The 14,186-nt window shown below is 41.4% G+C and overlaps 1 protein-coding gene across 1 annotated transcript in view; it reads right to left on the bottom strand.

Moving 5' to 3' along the window:
- LOC135109066 (trypsin-1-like) overlaps window positions 1-5,591 on the bottom strand; it is a 31,550-nt gene extending 25,959 nt beyond the window's left edge. Inside the window, exons 1-4 of the mRNA XM_064020091.1 lie at window positions 5,474-5,591; window positions 1,692-1,735; window positions 1,043-1,107; window positions 545-669 (exon numbers count right to left, since the gene is read on the bottom strand). Coding sequence (XP_063876161.1) covers window positions 545-669; window positions 1,043-1,107; window positions 1,692-1,735; window positions 5,474-5,512 — 273 coding nt within the window. The 5' untranslated portion in view covers window positions 5,513-5,591. The remainder of the gene's footprint in view (window positions 1-544; window positions 670-1,042; window positions 1,108-1,691; window positions 1,736-5,473) is intronic.
- Between the last annotated feature and the right edge of the window lie 8,595 nt (window positions 5,592-14,186).

The raw sequence follows: 14,186 nt of genomic DNA, 5'->3' as shown, positions 1-14,186 counted from the left end.
ATCTTTCTCTCACTCCTATTCTGTCCACCTCTCTAACGCAAGAGTTAACCAGTATTCTCAATCATTCATCCCTTTCTCTGGTAAACTCTGGAATTCCTTGCCTGCTTCTGTATTTCCACCTTCCTATGACTTGAATTCCTTCAAGAGGGAGGTTTCAAGACACTTATCCACCAATTTTTGACCACTGCTTTGACCCTTTTAGGGACTGGCATTTCAGTGGGCATTTTTTTTTATTAGATTTTTGTTGCCCTTGGCCAGTATCCTTCCTACATAAAAAAAAAAAAAAAAAAAAATATATATATATATATATATATATATATATATATATATATATATATATATATATATATATATATATATATATATATATGTGTGTGTGTGTGTGTGTGTGTGTGTGTGTGTGTGTGTGTGTGTGTGTGTGTGTGTGTCTGTGTGTGTGTGTGTGTGTGTGTGTGTGTCTGTGTGTGTGTGTGTGTGTGTGTGTGTGTGTGTGTGTGTGTAATCTGGAATGTTATGCCAGCTTTTGTTAAATTTGTTCACTTACTACGAAGACCCAGTTGCAATTATAGTTGTTGAGGTATTTCTTCGGGTAGTTTGGTGACATAATGATCGTAGTACTTCCGGAAGAAAGAGAGTGAGTTCCACACTCTACTGATGACTGTCTGGTCCCTGCAGAGATAATGTTTTAATGTTATTTCATAAAACTTTAGTCGTTTTATCAGTTTTAAGTACGAATAAGTGTTGAGTAAGGTAGCAAATAAACCAAATGACGGCAAACAATGAGTATGATTCTCCTTTGAAAACCAGTTTCTTCCTATCTCTTTCTTAAACCTAAATTTTTCAAGCTTGAACCCATTATTTCTTGTTCTATCCTGGTTGCTGATCCTAAGAATTTTGCTTACACCCCCTTGTTATAACCTTTATACCATTTAAAGACTTCTATCAGGTCCCTTCTTAACCTACGTCTCTCTAAAGAATGCAAATTTAACAGCTTCATCGTGATCCTCGTCTCCACGAGAGACGGTGGACGCATGCGACGCACCTTCCTTTGGTTGGACGTGGCTCCCATTGCCACGTGAGAGGTTGAACACAGAGAGTTGGATCTTTCTGAAATAGTGAGAGACTTCACATAGTAAGTGAGTGAGTGGATGAATTTTTATAAATGAAGCGCTTTTCAATATCAATCCAGGAAAACTAAAATTTGCTGTCGTGTTTATGAATGAACCTTTGATATCTGTGGACATTTCGTACGATTGCAAATTGAAAAACCTGGTCTTAAGTTTTTTTTATTTATTGAATGATGTAACAGGCCGATGTGTAGTGTGGCATCATCATCGTGAAATGGTGGTTGCATGTGGTGAGATGTATAGAGTGATCAGTAACTCCTGTGGTGTGAACGATCCGACAAGGCAGTTCATTCCGTGTGTGTGTGTGTGTGTGTGTGTGTGTGTGTGTTCGGTCACCCCAGCCACTACCACATCTTGAACTACTTGCTCCTCATGGCTGTGCTTATATCTGAACATTATAACGGCGCTAACAAAGCCTCAGTTGGCGTTGTATCATTTTATGTTCACATGCATTATGATTAATGGTTTTATGCATTTAGCAATACTTAGTAAAAAATTGCATATGCGGAACAGAAATCGTGAAATGAAAATCGTCCGGAGAAGAAGGAAAGAAGGCAAACTTACTTGGCTTGGGGAATGTCCCAGGCATTGATGCTGCCCCAGATACACTGCCAAAACAAAGGGACATTATCTGTAGATACCGTAGGTAAAAATTAGTTGCATCACACACACACACACACACTCGGGAGGGCCAGGTTTCGAATCCCGGGTCAGGTCAGAAGTCTTTGGGCGGACTTCTTTCAAGTGTAGCCCCTGTTCACCTAACAGTGATTAGGTACCGGGTGTAAGTCGGGAGTTGTGACCCGCTGCTTGGTAGGAGAAACAAACTCTGAAAGAAAAATACACATGGGATGGCCTGACTATCCCAGACCTAGTCTTTAGAGGGCAGTCTCAGCCTGCCCTCTAAAGACAACTCTCTTTCTTCACACAAAACTACAAGCACCTGATTACACACATTACACCCTTCACTCAAAACTCAAAATTATCATGGCGACTCCTCCACCAGCCTCGGAGTTCCCATCTGGAGAGGGGACTACAAATGACCTCAAGTCGGACTGCTCTTCTGGTATCGACCCTAAGTGTCTTAACACCCTCCCCCCCCTCAACTTTTTCTTCATTAACTTCTGCAACATTCGCGGTCATAAATCTAATTTTCAATCAGTAAAACACCACCTCTACTCTACTAAACCTCGTCTTCTTTTCCTCACTGAAACACAGGTGTCTGAGGCAACTGACAGTAGCCCCTTTTCTGTTCCCTCCTACTTTCTCTATCCTCCTTTTCAATCCGATGCTGGATGTTACGTTTATATACGAAATGACTTAACCTGCTCTTGTGCCCACGCTCTCGAATCTTCTAAGTTTTCCAACATCTGGCTATGACTACAGAGTCACTCTGAAACTAAATTTATTTGTGCTATATACTTGTCACCTAACTCTTCTGACTATAAGAAATTCTTTGGCTACTTATCTTCCAAAGTAGAGCATATTCTGACTCTCTTCCCTCTTGCAGAGATCTCCATTCTTGGAGACTTTAATGTTTACCACCAGCTTTGGCTTTTCTCTCCTTTCACTGACCTTTCACTGGTAAAATAGCCTTTAACTTTGCTATCCTCCACGATCTAAAGCAGTTGGTGCAACACCGAACTCATATTCCTGACCGTCTTGCAGATACGCCCAACATTCTTGACCTTTTCCTAGCCTTTAATCCTTCTGCTTATGATGTTACTCTCTCTTCTCCGTTGGCCTCCTCCGATCACAATCTCATATCTCTATCTTGTCCTATCGCTTCAATCCCTTCAGGATCCCTCTAAGCGGAAGTACCTCTAACGTTTTGCCTCTGCTGGTTGGGAGGACCTGAGGAGATATTTTGCTGATTTTCCTTGGAATGACTACTTCTTCCGTGTCGGAGATCTGTCTCTGTGTGCCGAGAACATAACAGAGGTGATAGCGTTTGGCATGGAGGCATACATTTATCACTCTTTTCTCGTCCTAAATCTTCCAAACCTTGGTTTAACCACAGTTTATTCTCGTGCTTTCCATGATAGAGAGGTGGCCCACAAAAGGTACTTGAACCATCCATCACCAGAATCTTATGCGTCTGTATCAGAAGTCACTGGAAAAGCCTTAGTATTACACATTTTTCATTCTGCACTGGCATCTGACATTCTCGAAGGTGAATGCAGATCTCAGGTAAAGTAGATGAAATTATGCCTACTACCACTGAATAAAAGGGTTCCCTTCAGGAACATAAGGAGTCCCCTACAAAGAAGTGTAAGCTGTTCAGATTCATGACACCATCAGCATCAACGAGCTCTTCCCTCGGTACATTAACATCAATTTTATCATAAGTAGAATCCTATCTGAGTCAGCCAAGAACAGATGATGACAGTGATCCTCTTCTCTTCTGGAAACAGAATCAGTCTACATTACTTCAACTAACTATACTGGCTCTCCGATATGTATATCCCAGCATCATCAGATCCAGTTGAGAGACTTTTCTCAATTGCTGGGGAAGTCTTTCGTCCTGAACGATGCAGAATGACCAATGTTCGCTTTGAGGCGTTGATGTTTATCAAGAGTAACCAACATAGAGTAAATTAGACATTACATGAGAAATAATCTAGCCTATATGAAATCATGTGTATAACAAGTTCTATATTTTTTTTTTCAGAGAAATACTTTGTTTTCATTATTGCTGTGAAAACCTGTGATCATGATTTGAAATAAATTCATAGAAGTAATGTATTATGTACTGTAAAGCAAAAAACAAATAAAACCTCTTACACACAATGTATGTTTTTAATACTATTAGTTAGTAAGTGATTTAAACTGTTATATTACTGTGCTCAAATATGGAACAGTGCACCTAATAGATGTAGTTTGCTACCTATTTAGGCATTGTACTTAATCATTGCTATTTTTTTTTTATATAATCACAGCGAAATGGGATTATACTCATAATCTAATCCTAGTCATGCACAAAAAAATAATCATAATCAAAAATAGCAAAACTAAAGTAATCATAATTTAATCACAGTAAAAAGAAAAAAGTATTCTAGACCATAATCAAAATCAAATCGTAATCGTTTTTTATAATCATGACCATGTCTGGCTGTTGCTGCTGTAGACACTGGTGCTCCTCCCAAATCCCTGCCTCCCACGCTCCTTCTTGGCAAGAAATTGCCGCCGCCTGCCCCGTTAAACTGTAAAAATGGAGAGTCGGCTATTTTTTAGGTGGCAGTATCACAATCCCTGGAAGACCAGCTATCCACTTCTAAATGGCATAAACTTAAGGCAACGAGAGGTGAAGGCTGCTGCAGTCTCTGTGAGGGACGCCTTGCCAATGAACTGTGCGACAGTATTACTCCGACAGCAGGACACTCTTGACCTTTGGTTCTTCAGTGGTCAAAGAGCGGAGCTCCGACGGGCTGAGAATCGAGGCGCCTCGGAAAACTGAAGACGCCTATTGTTATATAACCTCCCCCGGAGTAATAATGTGGCACATAATAACACCAGTCAGTGTCGGCGTGGGAAGGCGTTATTAAAATACGAGTAATATTACTAAATGTCTCAGTGGCCCTGTTTTCCGAGTTGAAGACGAGCGCCAAGGTCACCCGTTACTGTAGCATATGGTGCCTTTATCTTTACCTCTACCTTAAAATGTATCGTCTCAAACCAGTGCGTCCCAACTGTATTAACGCTAACTAGGTCGGAACCACAATGTACGCTCAAATAAATTTGAGCATCGGGAGAAAGAGGCCATGACGGGATCAAACCCGATCATGAAAGCTAGCCACATTATTGATCGAACAATAGGTGCACCGTTGCTCAAGCAGGTTTAAGTGGCTTCTGTCTTTGAGACACTGTATTATCCATCTCCTCTTAGATCAAGTGCTTCGAATTTCACGTCCCCCACTTTATTATCAACAGACAAAATTTCTTGTTATTTGGTGTTTCTCGGTTGGTAAACAGTTGTTTTGTACCACAGCGGTGTAGTTTCCCTTTCACAGACCTGATGAAGTTGACAAACCTTACAATGAAATGAGGTGATGTGGTCTTGCCCTAAGCAAGTTAATGTTCATTTGTATACCTCCCAGCAGGCACGGAAAGAAAAATCTAAAGTAAGCATTATTGGTGATACCTAAAAATTACTGAATGATATCCCCATACATTCCAACACTTATGGGAACACTGCATATGACTTGTATTTTCTCCACTGTCAAATAAAAATAGCTAACCGTTATGCCTTAGGTCCATGAATAGTTCCACATTTACGGCATGACATCAGGATCTTGAATAATTCTTATTTAGTTCCACCAACTAATAACCTTCATACAAGGACTCACCGTCATGAAGACAATCAAGGATAGTAGTGCGCAGCGCATGGCAGCGGTGCTAGGCGTATGTCTGTGGGAGTGAGAGATAACTGGACGCCGCTGAGAAAAGTAATAAGAGATACCTGAACCACGCTTATATATAGATACATCTCTCTCTCTCTCTCTCTCTCTCTCTCTCTCTCTCTCTCTCTCTCTCTCTCTCTCTCTCTCTCTCTCTCTCTCTCTCTCTCTCTCTCTCTCTATATATATATATATATATATATATATATATATATATATATATATATATATATATATATATATATATATATAACACATATCCACCTACGTACCTGTGTATAAGCTTACTTTCCTATTCAGGTATATAAAAGGAACGCTCTTTTGATATTTAAATGTGTAGGAAATACAATATTTTTTTTGGGGGGGGGATGTTTATTTTTGAGATATATACTACTCGCGTTTATAAAGCATATCATCATCGTCATTATTATTATTATTATTATTATTATTATCATTATTATTATTATTATTATTATTATTATTATTATTGTTATTATTATTATTATTATTATTATTATTATTATTATTATTATTATTATTATTATTATTATTATTGTTATTATTATTATTACTATTATTATTATTATTATTATTATTATTATTATTATTATTATTATTGTTATTGTTATTATTATTATATCATTATTATTATTATCAATATTATTATTATTATTATTATTATTATTATTATTATTATTATTATTATTATTATTATTATTATTATATTTATTATTATTATTATTATTATTATTATTATTATTATTATTATTATTATTATTATTATTATTATTATTATTATTACTATTATTATAATTATTATCATTATTATTATTATTATTATCATCATCATCATCATCATCATCACAATCATCATCACCATCATCATCTTCATTATCATCATCCACGTGGAAGAGGAGGCAGTAGACACCTGCCGAATTGATAATTACTTCTAGTGTGGATCAGGGGGTGCTATGAACTTATCAGTAACCCATCTGTGACCTCACTGAACGTTTCCCTTTGTGTCTCAGCAGGGGGCAATCACAGCCTGCCTTCTAAAGACAACTCTCTTCCTTCACACAAAACTACAAGCACCTAATTACATACACACATCCTTTACTCAAAATTAAAAATTAAATATGGCGACTCTCACACCAGCCTCGGAGTCCCCATTGGGAAGGAAACCACAAATCTCCCGAGGTCGGACTGCTATTCTGATATCGACCCTAATTCGATACTCCCTTTAACTTTTCTTCATTAACTTCTGCAACATTCGCGGCATTAGATCTAATTTTCAATCTCTAGAATACCACCTCTCCTCTACTAAACCTCATCTTTTCCTTACTGTAACACAGGTGTCTAAGGCAACTGACAGTAGCCCCTTTTCTGTTCCTTCCTACTTTCTTTATCCTAATTTTCAATTCAAACCTGGGTGTTGCGTCTATGTATGCAATGGCTTAACCTACTCTCGTACCTACGCTCTTGAATCTTGCGACTTTTCCCTCTGGATACGACTACAAAGTTACTCTCAAACTAAATTTATCTATGTTGCATATCTCTCAACTCCTCTAATTATAAGAAATTCTATCACTGCTTGACTTCCAAAGTGGAAAACACTTTGACTCTCTTCCCTTCTGTAGAGATCTCCATTTTTGGAGACTTCAATGTTCCCCACCAGCTTTGGTTTTCCTCTTCCTTCTCTGGTAAACTAGCCCATCATCCACGACCTAGAGCAACTGCTTCAACACCCTACTCGTATTCCTGATCGATACCTATCAGAGACTATGAAACTGTATATCACGTAAATTGGAAAGAATTGTGTTATCAGGTGCAAGTCTCGTTGTGATCGCCCACGTAGATCTCAGTTACAAGCTTGTGGACAGCGTAACGGTAGGATCTACCCTGGCCGCTCCTCTGCAGGATCCGCTCTCCGGAACGGCGAAACGCAACTTAACTCTGCTTAACTCTCAGGAGGAGGCAGTAGACATCTGCCGAAACGATAATTACTCCCAGTGAGATCTAAAGCACTGTTCAGGGGGTGCTGTGAACTTATCATTAAACCCAGCTGTGGCCTCACTGAACGTTTCCCTTTGTGTCTCACAACACAAAGGGGCAGTCACAGCCTGCCCTCTAAAGACAACTCTCTTCCTCCAAACAAAACTACAAGCACCTAATAACACACACACCCTTCATTCAAAAATTTTTAAATCATCATGGCGACTCCTACACCAGCCTCGGAGTCCCCATCTGGGGAGGGGACCATAAATGTCCCCAGGTCGGACTGCCTTTCTTTCGATGACCCTAAGTGTCTTGACATCCCCCTCAACTTTTTCTTCATTAACTTCTGCAACATTCGCGGTCTAAGATCTAATTTTCAATCTGTAGAACACCACCTCTCCCCTTCTAAACCTCATCTTCTTTTCCTTCTTATCTTCTTTGCAACATTCGCGGTCTAAGATCTAATTTTCAATCTGTAAAACCCCGCCTCTCCTCTTCTAAACCTCATCTTTTCCTCACTGAAACTCAGGTGTCTGAGGCAACTGACAGTAGCCCCTTATCTGTTCCCTCCTACTTTCTCTATCCTCATTTCGATCTAAAGCTGGATGCTGTGTTTATGTGTGCAATGACTTAACCTGCTCTCGTGCCCACGCTCTTGAATCTTCCGAGTTTTCCACCATCTGGCTACGACTACAGAGTCACTCTCATACTAAATTTATCTGTGCTGTATACCTCTCACCTAACTCCTCTGACTATAAGAAATTCTTTGACTACTTAACTTCCAAAGTGGAGCACATTCTGATCCTCTTCCCTTTTGCAGAGATCTCCATTCTTGGAGACTTCAATGTTCACCACCAGCTTTGGCTTTCCTCTCCCTTCACTGACCATCCTGGTGAACTAGCCTACAACTTTGCTATCCTCCATGACCTGGAGCAATTGGTGCAACACCCTACTCGTATTCCTGACCGTCTTGGAGATACGCCCAACATTCTTGACCTTTTCCTGACCTCTAATCCTTCTGCTTATGCTGTCACCCTTTCTTCTCCGTTGGGCTCCTCCGATCACAATCTCATATCTTTATCTTGTCCTATCACTCCAATCCCTCCTCAGGATCCCCCTAAGCGAAGGTGCCTCTGGCGTTTTGCCTCTGCTAGTTGGGGGGACCTGAGGAGGTATTTTGCTGATTTTCCTTGGAATGACTACTGCTTCCGTGTCAGAGATCCGTCTTTGTGTGCTGAGCGCATAACAGAGGTGATAGTGTCTGGCATGGAGGCGTACATTCCTCACTCTTTTTCTCGTCCTAAACCTTCTAAACATTGGTTTAACACAGCTTGTTCTCGTGCTATACATGATAGAGAGGTGGCCCACAAAAGGTACTTAAGCCTTCCATCACCAGAATCTCATGCACTTTATATTTCTGCCCGGAACCATGCCAAGTCTGTTCTCCAACTAGCCAAAAACTCCTTCATTAACAGAAAATGTCAAAACCTTTCAAGATCTAACTCCCCTCGTGATTTTTGGCATCTAGCCAAAAATATCTCCAATAACTTTGCTTCTTCTTCTTTCCCTCCTCTACTTCAACCAGATGGCACCACTGCTATCACATCTATTTCTAAAGTTGAACTCTTTGCTCAAACCTTTGCTAAAAACTCTACCTTGGACGATTCTGGGCTTGTTCCTCCCTCTCCTCTACCCTCTGACTACTTCATGCCACGTATTAAAATTCTTCGTAATGATGTTTTCCATGCCCTCGCTGGTCTAAACCTTCGGAAGGCTTATGGACCTGATGTGGTCCCTCCTATTGTTCTCCGAAACTGTGCCTCTGTGCTTGCACCTTGCCTAGTCAAACTCTTTCAGCTCTGTCTGTTAACATCTACCTTTCTTTCTTGCTGGAAGTTTGCCTACATTCAACCTGTTCCTAAAAAGGGTGACCGCTCTAATCCCTCAAACTACCGTCCTATTGCTTTAATTTCCTGCTTATCTAAAGTTTTTGAATCTATCCTCAACAGGAAGATTCTTAAACATCTATCACTTCACAACCTTCTATCTGATCGCCAGTATGGGTTCCGTCAAGGCCGCTCTACTGGTGATCTTCTGGTTTTCCTTACTGAGTCTTGGTCATCCTCTTTTAGAGACTTTGGTGAAACATTTGCTGTTGCCTTGGACATATCAAAAGCCTTTGATAGAGTCTGGCACAAAGCTTTGATTTCAAAACTACCCTCCTACGGTTTCTATCCTTCTCTCTGTAACTTCATCTATTGCTGCTGTGGTAGACGGTCACTGTTCTTCTCCTAAATCCATTAACAGTGGTGTTCCTCAGGGTTCTGTCCTGTCACCCACTCTCTTCTTATTATTCATTAATGATCTTCTAAACCAAACTTCTTGTCCTATCCACTCCTATGCTGATGATACCACCCTGCACTTTTCCACGTCTTTTCATAGACGTCCAACCATTCAGGAGGTAAACATATCATGCAAGGAAGCCACAGAACGCCTGACTTCTGATCTTTCTAAAATTTCTGATTGGGGCAGAGCAAACTTGGTATTGTTCAATGCCTCAAAAACTCAATTCCTCCATCTATCAACTCGACACAATCTTCCAGACAACTATCCCCTCCTCTTCAATGACACTCAACTGTCCCCCTCTTCTACACTGAACATCCTCGGTCTGTCCTTTACTTATAATCTGAACTGGAAACTTCACATCTCATCTCTAGCTAAAACAGCTTCTATGAAGTTAGGTGTTCTGAGACGTCTCCGCCAGTTTTTCTCACCCCCCCCAGCTGCTAACTCTGTACAAGGGCCTTATCCGTCCATGTATGGAGTATGCTTCACATGTCTGGGGGGGTTCCACTCATACTGCTCTTCTAGACAGGGTGGAATCAAAAGCTTTTCGTCTCATCAACTCCTCTCCTCTAACTGACTGTCTTCAGCCCCTCTCTCACCGCCGCAATGTTGCATATCTAGCTGTCTTCTACCGCTATTTTCATGCCAACTGCTCTTCTGATCTTGCTAACTGCATGCCTCCCCTCCTTCCACGGCCTCGCTTCTCTCTGTAACTTCATCTCAAGTTTCCTTTCTGACCGTTCTATTGCTGCTGTGGTAGACGGTCACTGTTCTTCTCCTAAATCTATTAACAGTGGTGTTCCTCAGGGTTCTGTCCTGTCACCCACTCTCTTCTTATTATTCATTAATGATCTTCTAAACCAAACTTCTTGTCCTATCCACTCCTACGCTGATTATACCACCCTGCACTTTTCCACGTCTTTTCATAGACGTCCAACCCTTCAGGAGGTAAACATATCATGCAGGGAATCCACAGAACGCCTGACTTCTGATCTTTCTAAAATTTCTGATTGGGGCAGAGCAAACTTGGTATTGTTCAATGCCTCAAAAACTCAATTCCTCCATCTATGAACTCGACACAACCTTCCAGACAACTATCCCCTCTTCTTCAATGACACTCAACTGCCCCCCTCTTCTACACTGAACATCCTCGGTCTGTCCTTTACTTATAATCTGAACTGGAAATTTCACATCTCATCTCTAGCTAAAACAGCTTCTATGAAGTTAGGTGTTCTGAGACGTCTCCGCCAGTTTTTCTCACCCCACCCCCAGCTGCTAACTCTGTACAAGGGCCTTATCCGTCCATGTATGGAGTATGCTTCATATGTCTGGGGGGTTCCACTCATACTGCTCTTCTAGACAGGGTGGAATCAAAAGCTTTTCGTCTCATCAACTCCTCTCCTCTAACTGACTGTCTTCAGCCTCTTTCTCTCACCGCCGCAATGTTGCATCTCTAGCTGTCTTCTACCGCTATTTTCATGCTAACTGCTCTTCTGATCTTGCTAACTGCATGCCTCCCCTCCTTCCGCGGTCTCGCTGCACAAGACTTTCTTCTTTCTCTCACCCCTATTCTGTCCACCTCTCTAACGCAAGAGTTAACCAGTACTCTCAATCATTCATCCCTTTCTCTGGTAAACTCTGGAACTCCCTGCCTGCTTCTGTATTTCCACCTTCCTATGACTTGAATTCCTTCAAGAGGGAGGTTTCAAGACACTTATTGATCAATTTTTGACCACTGCTTTGACCCTTTTATGGGACTGGCATTTCAGTGGGCTTTTTTTTATTAGATTTTTGTTGCCCTTGGCCAGTGTCCTTCCTACATAAAAAAAAAAAAAAACTTCATCTCAAGTTTCCTTTCTGACCGTTCTGTTGCTGCTGTGGTAGACAGTCACTGTTTTTCTCCTAAATCTGTTAACAGTGGTGTTCCTCAGGGTTCTGTCCTGTCACCCACTCTCTTCTTATTATGCATTAATGATCTTCTAAACCAAACTTCTTGTCCTATCCACTCCTATGGTGATGATACCATCCTGCACTTTTCCACGTCTTTTCATAGACGTCCAACCCTTCAGGAGATAAACATTTCACGCAGGGAAGCCAGAGAACGCTTGACTTCCGATCTTTCTAAAATTTCTGATTGGGGCAGAGGAAGCTTGGTATTGTTCAATGCCTCAAAAACTCAATTCCTCCATCTATCAACTCGACACGACCTTCCAGACAACTATCCTCTCTTCTTCAGTGACACTCAACTGTCCCCCTCCTCTACACTGAACGTCCTCGGTCTGTCCTTTACTTATAATCTAAACTGGAAAGTTCACATCTCATCTCTAGCTAAAACAGCTTCTGTGGAGTTAGATGTTCTGAGACGTCTCCGCCAGTTTTTCTCACCCCCCCCAGCTGCTAACTCTGTACAAGGGCCTTATCCGTCCATGTATGGAGTATGCTTCACATGTCTGGGAGGGTTCCACTCATACTGCTCTTCTAGACAGGGTGGAATCAAAAGCTTTTCGTCTCATCAACTCCTCTCCTCTAACTGACTATCTTCAGCCTCTCTCTCTCACCGCCGCAATGTTGCATCTCTAGCTGTCTTCTACCGCTATTTTCATGCTAACTGCTCTTCTGATCTTGCTAACTGCATGCCTCCCCTCCTCCCACGGCCTCGCTGCACAAGACTTTCTTCTTTCTCTCATCCCTATTCTGTCCACCTCTCTAACGCAAGAGTTTTTTTTTTTTATGTAGGAAGGATACTGGCCAAGGGCAACAAAAATCTAATAAAAAAAATGCCCACTGAAATGCCAGTCCCATAAAAGGGTCAAAGCAGTGGTCAAAAATTGGTGGATAAGTGTCTTGAAACCTCCCTCTTGAAGGAATTCAAGTCATAGGAAGGTGGAAATACAGAAGAAGGCAGGGAGTTCCAGAGTTTACCAGAGAAAGGGATGAATGATTGAAAATACTGGTTAACTCTTGCGTTAGAGAGGTGGACAGAATAGGGTTGAGAGAAAGAAGAAAGTCTTGTGCAGCGAGGCCGCGGAAGGAGGGGAAGCATGCAGTTAGCAAGATCAGAAGAGCAGTTGGCATGAAAATAGCGGTAGAAGACAGCTAGATATGCAACATTGCGGCGGTGAGAGAGGGGCTGAAGACAGTCAGTTAGAGGAGCGGAGTTGATGAGACGAAAAGCTTTTGATTCCACCCTGTCTAGAAGAGCAGTATGAGTGGAACCCCCCCAGACATGTGAAGCATACTCCATACATGGACGGATAAGGCCTTTGTACAGAGTTAGCAGCTGGGGGGGTGAGAAAAACTGGCGGAGACGTCTCAGAACACCTAACTTCATAGAAGCTGTTTTAGCTAGAGATGAGATGTGAAGTTTCCAGTTCAGATTATAAGTAAAGGACAGACCGAGGATGTTCAGTGTATAAGAGGGGGACAGTTGAGTGTCATTGAAGAGGAGGGGATAGTTGTCTGGAAGATTGTGTCGAGTTGATAGATGGAGGAATTGAGTTTTTGAGGCATTGAACAATACCAAGTTTGCTCTGCCCCAATCAGAAATTTTAGAAAGATCAGAAGTCAGGCGTTCTGTGGCTTCCCTGCGTGATATGTTTACCTCCTGAATGGTTGGACGTCTATGAAAAGACGTGGAAAAGTGCAGGGTGGTATCATCAGCATAGGAGTGGATAGGACAAGAAGTTTGGTTTAGAAGATCATTAATGAATAATAAGAAGAGAGTGGGTGACAGGACAGAACCCTGAGGAACACCACTGTTAATGGATTTAGGAGAAGAACAGTGACCGTCTACCACAGCAGCAATAGATGAAGTTACAGAGAGAAGGATAGAAACCGTAGGAGGGTAGTTTTGAAATCAAAGCTTTGTGCCAGACTCTATCAAAGGCTTTTGATATGTCCAAGGCAACAGCAAATGTTTCACCAAAGTCTCTAAAAGAGGATGACCAAGACTCAGTAAGGAAAACCAGAAGATCACCAGTAGAGCGGCCTTGACGGAACCCATACTGGCGATCAGATAGAAGGTTGTGAAGTGATAGATGTTTAAGAATCTTCCTGTTGAGGATAGATTCAAAAACTTTAGATAAGCAGGAAATTAAAGCAATAGGACGGTAGTTTGAGGGATTAGAGCGGTCACCCTTTTTAGGAACAGGTTGAATGTAGGCAAACTTCCAGCAAGAAAGAAAGGTAGATGTTAACATACAGAGCTGAAAGAGTTTGACTAGGCAAGGTGCAAGCACAGAGGCACAGTTTCGGAGAACAATAGGAGGGACCACATCAGGTCCATAAGCCTTCCGAAGGTTTAGACCAGCGAGGGCATGGA

This window comes from Scylla paramamosain, chromosome 18 (genome assembly GCF_035594125.1).
Source record: "Scylla paramamosain isolate STU-SP2022 chromosome 18, ASM3559412v1, whole genome shotgun sequence".
Taxonomy (NCBI): domain Eukaryota; kingdom Metazoa; phylum Arthropoda; class Malacostraca; order Decapoda; family Portunidae; genus Scylla; species Scylla paramamosain.
The sequence above is the reverse complement of the archived record's forward strand: the minus strand, read 5'-3'. Positions and strand labels throughout refer to the sequence as shown.